General features: G+C 45.4%; 1 protein-coding gene across 1 annotated transcript in view; it reads right to left on the bottom strand.

Moving 5' to 3' along the window:
- bmp6 (bone morphogenetic protein 6) overlaps positions 1 to 13,094 on the bottom strand; it is a 38,990-nt gene extending 25,896 nt beyond the window's left edge. Inside the window, exon 1 of the mRNA XM_084033456.1 lies at positions 12,203 to 13,094. Coding sequence (XP_083889582.1) covers positions 12,203 to 12,611 — 409 coding nt within the window. The 5' untranslated portion in view covers positions 12,612 to 13,094. The remainder of the gene's footprint in view (positions 1 to 12,202) is intronic.
- Between the last annotated feature and the right edge of the window lie 970 nt (positions 13,095 to 14,064).

Consider the following 14,064-nt stretch of genomic DNA (forward strand, 5'->3'; position numbering starts at 1 on the left):
CATATATGTCATTTGTTTAGTGTTTTAATTAGTTTAAATAATAATAGTAGTAAAACAAAATCTCAACATTGGTGAGACACAAGTTTGGAGATAACAATGAGGGACCTCACAAGACTAACAGTGTGTGTGTGAATCTGTCAATCTTTATAAAGCATTCGTGTCTGTTTGAAGACTTACAGGCCTAAATGGCCACCAAGAAACACTCATTGACATTAATGGCCGGTAGTGATTTTCCCAAAAGCCCCTGTAAAAACAAGTGTTCATTTCATTGGACACCAATCCAAGCCAATGAGCTGTCAACAAATGACAGTGAAACATCTTTTTCACATTCACAAGGAAATTCCATGAATCACGAAAGAAATAAGCTGGAAAATAAACAAAGCAGTTTTTTTTTTTCACTTTATGGGATGTTAATAAAAATGTAATTCTACAGTAGAGCAGCTGTCTCAACAGACTCTGGTCAGACTAATGGTGGCCTACACTTCGCTTCAACTCGGACCGGCGGTCCTCACGCTGGTCCGGGACGGAAGAGCCAGATTACTCCTCAAATCCTCAGTAGTGGAAAGAACACGGCGCAAATCCAAGTTCAGTGAAAAAAACCACACAATTACTGAGAGAGGAGTAAATGTAATTAGTTATTTCTGGTCTTTACAATCCTCTGGCGACAGACAAAAATAAGGATTCAGTCCTGCCATTTTGGTCGGAGGATGATAAGTGCACTTCAAATTTGAAATTTGCCAACTGAATGCGCTGCTGCTGCCTGTGGAGCTCTCTGAAAGCACGAGATCTCTGCTGGATTTCGCTGCGTGAGTCAATTGAGTTCCTTCTCCAACATCTTGTTCTCTTTGGGGGCCGATTTGGCAGAAAACACTACTGGCTGTTTCATTTACACACGAACAAGAAAATAAACGCAACCAAACACCGCGGTCATAAACAAATCCAGTGACACCAAAAACTTCACTGTCTAACGTATGTGACTAACAACAACAATCCCAAACCAGAATCATCAATCTCTCAAAGATGCGTTGTTTAGAGTCGGCCGGATTGTCAGGATTTGCTGTCCTTTGGTTGCCGTGGGATACATGGGGGGGGGGGGGATTTGGGTGGCCAGCAGAGGAGGGTTTCTCTGGGTCTACGATTCTCTGCTCGGAAATAGAAGTTGCTGCAAATCTATCAGAAAATATAGTCAAAGGATGAGCCATAAGAGTTTTTTTAGATGCCATTAAAGTCAGTATTTACTGTAGAAATCCATGGCTACACAGAAAGTCCAGATTCTGTTCCTTCTTCCTGCGATATACTCTCTCCTTGATGTTTAGCTCCATTTCCTCTGAGATTTATATGACGGATGATCGCTGCTTACTGCTTTCTTCTCCCGTCTTGACCACAGTCCCTCTCGGAAACGGCTCCCTCGGCTGCTCTAAAAACTCGCCACCTTTCAGCGCTAAGTGAATATTCGGTAAACATCGATGTACTCCCATGGTTTTTTTGAAAGGAGTCTATTTTGAGCAAAACAAAACATTTCTAGGTTTAAATTTTTCTACCGAGCCTCATTTTATTTATGGCGTGTCAATACGGCGATGATGGTCATCAAGAATCCCTTTCATTGGCTTGTCAGGCTTTGTGGGAAACCATGAAGACTGATCATACAGTGTCTCTGCGTGGGGTAGTCTTAGTAGGTATATAGACTGCTTAATCTTTATTTTCAGGTTACTTTATTGATAGTTGTTGCTTGCATGCATGTGCCTTTATTTGTATTATGGCCTGTATTTTTGTGTGTCTAAAGACAATTGTGCCTCTGTCAACGTGTAGCAGTACAGGCAGTAAAGAGGCCTGCTATAGTGATCTGTAGTTAGTGTCTGCTTCTTTTGGGCAGCAGGTGTGTGTGTGTGTGTGTGTGTGTGTGTGTGTGTGTGTGTGTGTGTGTGTGTGTGTGTGTGTGTGTGTGTGTGTGTGTGTGTGTGTGTGTGTGTGTGTGTCTGAGCTAGGCCAGTCTGGTCCCAGATTTAGAGGAGGAAGCCGGTGTCAGGGCCAGGAGATGAATCTCTCCTGAGGGATCTGATAAATAAGGAAAAAATATCTTTGAAAAAGGAAAACGCAGCTGTTTCCAAAAGTGAAGTCAAAAATATTGGTGGCTTTAAATTCCACAGCCACAAGGTAGAAGGCCAGTGTGCTCTGCAACACAAGTGATAGTGATAGTCCACTTCCCCTCCCTTTCTCAATGAGCATCATCCTTTCTTCCCTCTCTACCTCCCTAAACTCACCCCTCTGTCTGCCTCCCTTTCGCCTCCACGCTCTCCGTCACGGACGACAGCCGAGCCACAGTGCGATTCCCTTTGGAAAGTCCGCGGTGACCACGGCGCATTTCAGCGGCTTAAAAGCAGAGCATATGATCCACTGATAAATCAGTCTGGGCCGGCTTCAATCTCCCCCCTGGGCTGACTTACATGTAAGACCTACTGCTTGTTTTACACAGAGGCGCCGCTCCAAAAACAGCCACGGTAACCAGATACCTGGATATTCATAAAGCAGGTGGGCTTTGAGGGAAAATCAGGAGAAAAATAATCAATGTTTCTAATAATACGTCTGTCCACGATGTCAACACAGTATTGTTGAGATGAAAATGGGCTGTCCCAGTGGGAACTGCTAAACACGTTTCCCTAAATGTACAATGCAGTGTCCTAAACATGAGGTCAGAGCCTACTGTAAGAAAATACTGCTAGATAGGGGACATTTCAGCAATGGTAAAAACCACAATCATTAAAGAGGAAAATAAGTGACTTAATCTACCTGATTATATTTTGCTATTTTCGGGGCGTCATAATAGATTTAATCCCATTCAAGGTGTTTAATCGTCTGTTAAAATGAGTGTAGAACAGTGATTGATGGCCGTGTTTCAGGACAATTCTGGTTTATTACAACTTGATTCTGATCCAGACGATCAACCTTGTAGTGAATAAGCAACTACAGTAAGTTCAGTGGATCAAAGTTAAATCAGGGAGTCTGGAAACTGTGATGGATGTTTAAAATGGACAGTTTGGGTAATAAATTTACAACTCCCCTTGGTTTTCTCTTCCAAGTCTGTCGGGGGAGTTTATCTCAAACTTGTTTGATCGCCTGCTATTTGGTGATGTTCCCTGACCTCAGGATTTGGTGAGTCTGTTATTCCAGACAGAAACTACCAAAATAAAACCAAACTAGGAATTATCTGGGATTACTATCTTTGAATATGATACATCTGTCTGGTTGAGTGCTATCATAAATCACACGCACAATAACGATGTGAAGAATTTGGACCTTTGTGAAAGCAGCAAAACAGTAGCAGACAGATATCTCTGATCACATTTTGGTGGTGATCTCCATCCGAGCTTCTTAAATTATAGTCTGTCCACTACAAGATGCTAAATGAAGGTACTTTGATTCCTCTCATGTTCCCATGGTGAAACATAGGTTAACAACATGAGGATTTCTCTTGGAAAAGTATCCATACTGGACCTTTAAATGCTCACTCGGTCAGATAAGGCATCCAGGAGGTGTGGAAAGTGTCCGTACAGGAGGAAGGACTGGGCAGAGTTTCCCCTGCACATCCTCAGTGATAAGATCCTTTTATCCAGAAAGCCTCACGGCACTGGGAGTGGATGCATTTTTGTCATGGGTGGCGTTCACTGGGAGTCAAACCCCTAACCTCCACGGAGATGCCAATCGCACCATGCTTCTTCATCTTACGTCTTTCCCACCTGACTGTCCTTTAATCTTCATTTCCTGTCTTTGTTATTATCTCTCAAAGCTCTCTCCTCCTTTCACTTTCTTCTTGTCACCCTGTTTCTGATGTCACCAGTGGTCAGAGGCCCTCGACTCCCTCCCTCTCTGTCTTCCACCACATTTGGTAAAGAATGATGTACTGAATGTAAATGACACTCTTATAATTCACAGATAGAAACCCAGCGTATACACGTCTCACCACTCTTCCTCCTATGTGCTCGTTCTCTCATCTCTCTCTCTTCCACCCTGCCTCCCTCCATCCCTCCCGTCTCTGACTGTTTTCCTGTCAGTATCATGTTTGGAAAGTCAGCCCGAGGGTCAGCCTAGGGCTCGTAAATTTGTCAGCGGCAGCGCGGTTGAAAGGGAGGCTACTTGCTCGGGAGGGTCGGGAGCATCTGCGCTCACATGGGGCCGTTTTTCTCACTGTGGACCCGCGGTTGTTGTTTCAGGCACGTCCTCTTCAGAGAGACGACCGGCCTGGGAACATGCGAGGGGCCGAGGGGTGCTGCTTTCTCCGTGACCCCGGTATTTGATGAAGACTTCTTGTATAGCGAGGTGGGAGTTCTTGTTTGTCTCACAAGTACGTTCCAATACGCTCCAATTATCAGTGCAGACACACACACGTCACACACGTCCGTATTTGTGTACTTGTGGGGACTTTGTGAGAGTGATTGACTACATTCATTCTTTAACCCTTGACCCTGACCTCTGAGGAAAACTACTCTAACACACTTATCACTGTCAAAGGAGCAGCTATTGTGGATCTACTTTAGGTTTCTGGGTCTAGTGTGTTTATGGCGGTGTGTATTTCTAATTTGTAAGAATAACTGGCTAAATCTATTTCGAGCACAGGTGCAATAGACTTTGATATTTGCTGACTGTATATGTGTATATATATTTACATATAAAAACGTCATACATCCAAGTTGGTTGGAGTGAGTTCATCATGAAAAGTTAACAATGAGAATATAAGATAACCTCTGGAAGGAATCACTGATGGGTCACAGCATTACTCTCCTCTAAACATAACTATTACATGTCTAACATTAACCTTAAAGCCATCCTGATATTAACAGCAATGGGCCAAGATTCACCAGAGACCAGGAATGTCTATAGAAAATGTCATGACAATCCACCCAATTCTTTACTATGGCTAAAAAAGGATTCCCGTCATATTTCTTCTTGTTTTGACCATAAGATATCTTAATGAAGACATGTGTGTACACATACATGTGTACATGGGGCTCCCAGAACAAACACACTCTCACACCCTCCTTCCTCTGCTCCGTCAAGGTCACCAAAGGCTTTAAATCACCTTTCATATGTCCCAGAGTTTCCCAGCACTCAAGCATCCTCTGGGTGTGCCTCGTTTCTTTCCTTTCTTCCCTCCTTTCCCCCTCTGCTTTTTTTAAAATGTATTCACCAGGAATAAATGCCTGTGGGCTTCCCGGTGACTTTGCAGAAGAATGTGACAGCAGGAATGTTTACTATGACATTTGCGTCGTCCCTGTCGGCCGCGGTCATCTCCATTACCGGAACGAGCCTCTCCTGCAGAGCAAACGACGGGGTCGTTGTGATAATGGATGGAGTTCACCGGGCACACAGGGATGCGCCGGTTCGGAGTTCAGCGGTTCACAGGTTCACAACCCTTTTTTTTAAACACCAGGATGGACGAGAAATTCCAGAGACATATCAACTAGTGTTTGCTAAAAAAAAAACAATGTCCTCTATTCTAACTGTTGGCTATATCATCATATTCAAACAATGTCAATGAAAGAAACCTTTGAGTAAATGCAAAACGTAAAAGTATATTGTGTTGAGATTTGTTGCATTTTTATTCATTTAAAATATTATTGACGATATCACGATGATTCTTGGCATTGTGATCTCAACAAACTGTGAGCAGTTACGTCACTAAAATCAGAAGACAAACATCAGGTTCAAGCAGAAGTGCAGCTACATCTCGATGACATCCCATATTTTGTTCTTAGTCACCCCGAACCTCATCACACCCACATAAACTCAAACACAAGCAGCAGGTGTTTTTCCCACTGAATGGGTTTTGTGGTTTTTGGGAAAACGCAGGAATCAAAACAAAGAGACACATTTGTTTGCATCTCTGCCTCTCCGTTTTCTGTCTTTGTCTCGCTCTCTTTCACATATACAAACTTTGTATATACAAACACAGGCTGAAACAAGCACACACACACACGCACAGAGACTAATTCCAGGTTAATGATCTCCTCTGCGTGGTCTCCTCATAGACGGTTAAACATAACACAAAGGCTGACAGCTTTACTGTGCTTTTAGCTGGAAAGAGAGATGCAGGAGTAAACACACTCTCTTTGTCTCTCCTTGTTTTAAGTACATACCGTAACACACTGGGATGCACATGCACCGATACAAGTGGTCACTAAACATGCAAGAGCAAAAGCAAACTACGACAAGAACACACATGTCGACCTGCATGCACTTAAAGGCTTCCTTTTTAGGTTAATGGGTTTTTTATGCTATAATTGTTTTCTTCTTTGGGGGTTGGAAAAGCCTTCAAAACCAGGTTGGACCACCAGACTCGCCAGTGAAACCAATACTATAATCAATATCTTTAATGTGAAGACAATAGCACAATATATCATGTGCTGTCTGTTTATACGAGCTCCTGGAGGAGGCCGTCGTTTCAACCTGTTTCTGATCAGCTGCTTCTTGTTGCGCAGCATGCGGCCCAGATTTCATTTGATGAACGGCGAAGACAGCGGGGGGAAAAGAGACGTGCAAAGACAGACGGGATGCTGGGAAAACAACAAGATGAGTGAGATGACGGTAAGGCTCTGCCCCGTCCTGCTAGGAGCAGAACAAACAGAGCAAATTCCTCCACGCCTGCACCCAGAGGTGATAAATGGGAGCAGCGGGCCCTAATCAGATGTTCCGCCAGGGTTATCTGCCTCGTTCGATAGATCGTTACCAGCCGCGAGCACGCCGCACGTCGCCTCTTTATCTCGTCACACTCCTCCATCCCCGCGCCGCCGTCACTCCGAGCAGGAATGTCCGACGAAGACGCGAGACTGGACGGGAGACGGAAAACGAGGACAGGGGGGGGAACAAACACGGCAAAAGGAGCGCAATCTCTGCTGCCATCTCGACGAGTCGGAGAGTTATGGCGTGAGAGGGAGAGATATCATCGGCGTGGGTGGGCGCGGGGGTGTGTGTGTGTGTGTGTGTGTGTGTGGTGTTAAGAGCAGGGTGTGGGACAGAGATGACTTCAAGTGTAAATGGAATGCTCTCTTATAAATGGCTGCTGACCTTGGGGTCGACCAACGTGCATCTCCATCGAAGAAGGGCCGGCTGCGTTTCCCTCCACCTACTGAAGACAAGGCTGTCATGCACACGCTCACACACACACACCGTGAGGACAATAGAGTCGTCCTGCAACACCTCGTGTTTCATGACGGACAGCAGCGTCGGACTGGAAAAGACATAATCGGGTTAACCGGAGATGTTTCCCTCATCAGCCCTGTTTGTTCTCGAGGCCGGCCGTGCGTTTTGCCAAGGAGCTTGACAACCAATACAATCCAAACACGAGAAAAAAGGAAGCACTTTAAGACACTGTAACTCAATAAGCAGAATTATTTGTATATCTTGGGACGTTCTCGAACATCACTGCGAGTTCAAGTGAGACTTGTAGCGGCGGTGAAATATCTGATACTGTAAACAGATGAAAACAAACAGGGAGGCTCGCCGTTTGTTAATGTAACTTTTCTCACCACCGCGGGAAGGGTTTCCCGCTGCCAAGTTTACGTCTCGCAAAAGATCCTTTAGTCGGCTGCAGCATATCTTGAATTCCTCGCTTAACTTCTGGCTAATATTGCTTCCGGGGGGTGCTACATAAAGTTGAGGTGAAGCGACGGGTGGTCCTGTGTTCTGCTCCCCCTCTGGTCTATGAAGCTTTGCAGGAAGTGATTCAAGACGGTTTAGTGAAAACTTTTCAAAGCTCTCGTCTGCATCAAACAACCGACTCTTTGATCGAAACCAACTAATTATTTGATCACGCCGGGGCTTTGGGACACGTTTCGCAGCAAAAGGAAGTGGCTTACCTGGGCTAAGGCGCTGAGAAATGCAGCCGGGCATCATAAGACAAGGAAAACAGACGCTGAATAAGGGCATTTCATTGGAGAATAAGCCCAGGGCTGTCTGGACCCGGCTAATCTCCTGAAAACCCACTTCTTACAGCTTTCTGGATTGTTTGCCTTTTAAGTGCGGGAGGTAGTCTCGTAGAAAGCCCGGCTGTTGACTTAGGTAAGAGGGCTAGTGACAGCTCAGCTATAGCCATGCAGTGGGGTGTGCAGAGAGACAGAGAGGAGGAGGAGACGAAGAAGAAAGAGAGAGAGCCACGATGACAGACGAGTGCACAAAAGTGTAAAATAATGATATAACATTTGAGCGGCAGGAGGCATGTGTGATTTGACTTTCCTGTTAAAATGCAGCAATAACTTCACTCGTATATGTGTGTGTGTTGGGAGGATCGGATATCTATGTCACATAGAAGTGTTTCTGATCCCCGATCCAAACACTGTATGAACTGTATGAGGAAAGCAAACATTTTGTTTTGCTCAAAGTCGATCCAGACAAGTTGTAGTCATTGAAAACCAAGACAAATGTGATCCGTCCTCACATTTATGCGTTCATTTAAACTCCTGGCTTTCATCCAACAATAAGACACTTTAGATGACAAGTGTAAATGGGGCCTCAGAACAGAAAACAGGAGGGCGGGGTCAAGCCCACCTGTTAACCATGAAAGGGTATTTAAAACTGTGGGAAACGTAGAACAAGATTGACTTTAAAACCACGCATGGATTTTCTCGGATTATTATGGGACCTTCCCTCTGGTATGACCCGGCAGACAAACAGAAAAGGATGGGAGAGCAAACACGCAGCGGGGGCTTTGGCTGCGCTCGGAGCCAAGTCAAGCTCCAGAGAGGCCTCCGCACCTGTCCGTCTGGCTGGCACGGGGGAGCGGCGGCGAAGCAAACTCATCACAGTTAAATGCAGATGACACAGGAACAACATTTGGAGTTCCTGCTCTGTGACCCGTGAAACCAAAGCCGTTTCTGTGCATCCTCGACTCACCGTAACCGCCAGGTAACAGCTCGGCCGCGAAAACCAAACCTGATAGGAATAGCCAATGTTCCCCCCTGCAGGCTATTATAGCCCTCGTGGTGGCTGCATTTATTTGCTCAACTATGTGTCACCCGTCATTAATTGAGCGAGCATCCTCTCGTATTTGGTTTCCACTGAGATGCACCTTAGTAATATCGGTGTCTCCCCACTCACTGCACAATAGATTACCTTGTGAGAATTTTAAAAGGAGAGTGAGACCAGCATCTTCTTTTTCCACTTATTGTCTCTCTATTGGAGTTCTCCTGAAATGTAAATATGAAAAAACATATTTGCATTTAAAGCTGCACACATTTTCAGGATTTCCTAAAAAAACATCTTTCCTCTTAAATAAAACACATAAAAAGTCAGTGTGTCTGCATGTTTGAGCCACAAAGAAAAAATCTACTTTCAACGAGTGTGTGAAAAGCTCTAAACTTGAGTTAAAGGGGTCCTGTGGAGTTTTCATGTAAAAAAAACAAAAAAAAAACAAGAGAAAAAAAAGTTATATTTACATTCTGTTAATCACCAAAATACAATGTGTGTATTTTCGTCCTCATGAAACATTTGCAAAGCTGATTTTCAAATATTTAAAATATATATATTTTTGTTTACATCCATGTTTACAGCTTGCCTCTGCTGGTGCATCACTGCATATGTTGTGGAATGACCTGTAGATCAGTGGAACAGTGTGAAGCCATTGACAGGGACGAGGAGATAAACAAAACAGGGACCCATTCATTCACGGCGCTACAGGAAAGCTTTCACAGTGGGCGCTGCTGTTTCGCCGAGGACCCTGCTGTGCGTCAGGACATGTTCGGCGCTGCGGTGTGTCACGCAGCGTGAGTCATTCAGCACACAGTGTCGCTTCACTAGACCTCAGTGGAAAGCAGGACGTCCGCAAGGCAAACAGGGACGCACGTGCTGCTTTTCTAGGAATGAAGATGAAAAAGGGGAGCTGGAAAATATGCTTCTTGTCCCACAATTTGGAGTTTTCCACCACTTGCTCCGCTCTTTTTTTTTCTTCTTCTTCTTCAATGGGTCATTCTGAACAAGTGATGAAAGCTAAGGAGAATGGATGACTGAACAAGAGGTCTACATGAATCATTCAGAGGGGGGCAGGAGGGGGGAGGAAAGAGGCATATGGTTCGCAGAGACCACTTGAGACTGGATGTAACGCAGGGGCTCTTAAATCTATCCGAACCCCCGAGAGAATGCCCTCAGAAAATGAGCTCTCTATCTGCGCTACTGCCGCAGCTGGCTGTGAAAGACACGAGTTCACGCCGAAAGCCTAAATCACTGTCAGTGTTTTATTTGCTCTGGGTCGGTTTTAAACTCTGAGATTCTCACATCTACACCCAGGGAGGATTTGCCGATGTAAAAAAGGTGACTCCGGTTTTAAATCAGATCATCAGTGTAAAGGGAGCCGCTGCATTCTTAACTTTGCTTTGATTCGGCTTCAAAAACAGAGGACGTCTGCTCGAGGCTCCTCTGTTAATACCCTCCTCGATTTTTCAAATCGTTTCAGACAGACTGTTTTCGCTTCTTCCCCTTTCTTCCCTTCATTTATCTTGATTCTAATTTGTAGTTTCACTTTGGCCACACATGATATCCAGATTTCTTTCGACGGGTTTTGAAACAAGAGGGACCACCCAAGAGAGTTGCGGGGCCTCTCTTTCTGCTTCGGCTCTCGAAGTCCCTCCAATCGAGCAGGAGACACATTAAAAACTAATCGGATGGCGACGACACACGGTAGTCGTGCGAGGCCTTATTTGCAAAGCAGATGGAAAGCCTTGGCCTGTCCAACATTAATTACAATCACATTCGGGGAGGAAGCCGTCCCTCCTCCAGGGCGGTCAGGACTCTGTGTACGGCTGGAGGAGATGGCAACCTAATCCCCCGGTCACCACAGAAAATCTGAGGGAATCGTCAAAAGATGCACAGGACGCAATTAATCAAAGTCGAGAGCCAGATGTGCAACAGCACAGTGTAAACCCAAACTGACACAGCACAGGAATACTAACAACAACAAAAACAACAACCACAGACACACAAACACCACGCCGCCACCGTCACACTCCCACACAGAAGCCAACAGAGGGCTTCGGTATTTGAGACCAAAGTGACGGCCTCCTTCGATCCCAATATCTGGTTTTCATCACTGCATGTTGCAACACCAATACTCAGAGGACCAATGAGTAGAGAAACAGTTGTTGGGGTTTTTTCTAACTCCTCTATTTCTCTCCTCCATGTGTGGCACTGACTCACTTATTAAGAGGTTTATAAAGGTGAGGGGAAACATATTTGAAGGACTTCCTTTTTTCCAAGTGAGAAAAAAAATAACCCACATTCTTCAGCAGGGTTCTCTCTGTTCTCAGGGCCGCATCCTGACAATGGCCCCTGGTTCCCAAGAAGAATGACAATCAATCTGGATTTAAGCCTCCTTGTCCACCGGCGTCTGACTCTGGCAGCGCCTCTGTTTATCTTCAGGCGCGGTGTTTAGAGTCTCCCAGTAAACACTGCCGCTGCTAATGGAGGGAAGGCCTTTTGGGCTTTTTTTATGTTCCAAACTCGTTATGATTAAAGTGTCCCCTCTTTTATCGTCACTGGGGCTAATTAAAGACAAATCCGCTCGAGTAACACAAACAACGCGACGCGATTTACGCGCAGAAAACCGCAACTCGCTGCGCTGGAGGTCAACGGCAGGAATAGCCCTTTATATACAAATACCAGCGGTGGTGGTTGATGGTTTGCTTGAGGATACTCGGGCTATTTTTCCAGCGGAGACATAAATCATGGAGGAGATTGCACAGCAAGTCCGACCACAGAATTTCGGTCCTATAAATGAGCCGAGGAGGGCAAATCTGCCCGGAGAGAGAGGACGAGAAACGATAAATTACTGCGAAACAATATAAACCTCATCAGGTTTTTTCTAGCCCACAGAGGAGATGAGGGGGTCGGCTGGCCTCTGTGCGGTTCACTGAGCTGTGATTCATTACTAAACGTGCGTCCTGCGTTTTAATTCAAATGTGGGTCAAATATGAGGTATCTTCAAGGTCCAAAGTGAAAGAAAAACAAAGAGAAAGAGATATTAAGACAAACGTATTGTTTGTCTAATTCGAGCGTCATTTTAAAAATAATCTCCCCAGAAATGCGCAATTTTTTTTCGTTTCAGACACCTGTTCACCTTTAATAAAACGCTCAAAATTAGATTTTTATATTTAATGCTGTCGCAATTTGAATTTAAATGACGTGAAAGTAATAAAATAATTAAAAGTTTCAACTAACTCACCAAGGTTGACGAAGCTCATCACCATATCTGCGTCGTTCAGAAAGGCGGTTTCTTGATATGTGGTCAGAGGGGGACTCTGGGTCGTCCGCAACGACTGGTACCGGTCCAGGACGCCCTCCACCTGGCTCTTCTCCTCGCTGGATATGGTGTTGTATAAGTCCAACATGAACAGAGGCGCGGAGTTGTACTTTCCGTGTGACAGATGCGGTCTCGGTCTGTGCGGCAGCCCGAGGATGGACAGGATCTCCTTCTGCATCTCCCGCTTCTCGTGCGTCCGCAGCCGCCGGTGGATGAAACCCGGGTGCACTTCGTTGTTCCCATCCAGTGAATAATTACTCCCCGCGGCCAGGAACGTGCAATAATAAGCGCTCCACCACAGACCGACCAGGGCAAGCCAGCAGCTGGTCATGGTGTTGTCCCGCTGTGCTCTCCGGAGTCCCGAGTGCGTCTGGCTCGGAGGTCCAAATGTTAAAAACAAACCAAAAAAAAAAACAACGTGAAACAGTCCGTCGGTTTATCTGTCACAGCCGCGAATCAGAAGTGAGGAAATGCTCGCGAGTCAAGCCATTTGAAAAACTCCCTAAACAGAAATGTGCAAAATAGTGTCGCTCCTGCTTTCATTTCTGATCCCCGTAGCGCGCTGTGCTGCGTCAGGATAAAGTGCACCATGAGAGAACTTTATTCGGAGGCGCTCCGACAAGTCGGTCAAAAGACACGGTGTGATTCAAAGTTCACCAATAAAAGAATAAGTCCTCTGGAAGAAGCCATTTCACTGAAGCAGGATGTGTTTTTGCTCCCTAGAATAAGATTCCCCGACGTTGCGCAGACTCGAGCCGCCCTTTAAAAGTTCCCGGTGACGGTCACCTACTTCTACGGGGCTGTTTGAGAGTCTAACAGGAATCAGCAGGTTGCAGTCCATAATATGCACACACACACGCGCGTACGTGCGTGCGTGCGCGCGCGTGTGTGTGTGTGTGTGTGTTCTGAAACCGCCCACTCCGTGCGCACTTAGCCAGAGGTGGAGCTCTTCAGGCTACAAGGACAACTCTAACATCATATTTCCATATTTTGTTCGCTGCAGAATAACAGCCTGTCTATTCTAATAAAAACGCCAAGGTAGTCTACTTTGCATCGACTATTTTCCTGTTGCGTTTTGGTTTTCTGCAGCTGGCCTGTGCTGAGTCCCCGAAAGGTTCCCCTCCTGTTTCAGAAGTAGCTGCGCTTTCTTCCAAAAGTAAATTAGAAACTACAACCTGAATGAAGCATGGAGTGTGTGTGTGTGTGTGTGTGTGTGTGTGTGTGTGTGTGTGTGTGTGTGTGTGTGTGTGTGTGTGTGTGTGTGTGTGTGTGTGTGTGTGTGTGTGTGCGCGCCGCTGGAGCAGAATAAATGTTGTCCAGTTGAGGTACGACCCCTGACGATGGAGTTGGAAACAGCAAGCGATGACGCACAGCGACCTAAACACATGAGAAGTGATGCGACAAATACTCTCCTTTAAATCAGGCTACCTTAATATGCTAATTAACTGTCTAACTTGACAATGAAAATAATTTAAACCAGCTGCGATATGATGCAATCACTGAACTGTCATGACATTTGACAGATCTAAAAAAATATATATATTTTTTAATTAAAATATTCTCTACTATTCTCTAATCTCTACGTCCTTTTAAATCCTTATTCCCATCTCTCCTTCTTCTCCCTCCCAGCATCCCTTGCACCCTAACCTGTGTTATGTCTTCATGGCCCCTTCAGACAGTGATGGTCCTGGTGATAAGGTCCAAAGGTGTCCATATCTCTGTGTGTGTCTCTGCTACTGCTGCCGCTGTCAGGGTCGCTATCTTATCTGCACGTGAAGAGTGAG

Source organism: Eutrigla gurnardus (assembly GCF_963514095.1).
Source record: "Eutrigla gurnardus genome assembly, chromosome: 18".
Classification (NCBI taxonomy): domain Eukaryota; kingdom Metazoa; phylum Chordata; class Actinopteri; order Perciformes; family Triglidae; genus Eutrigla; species Eutrigla gurnardus.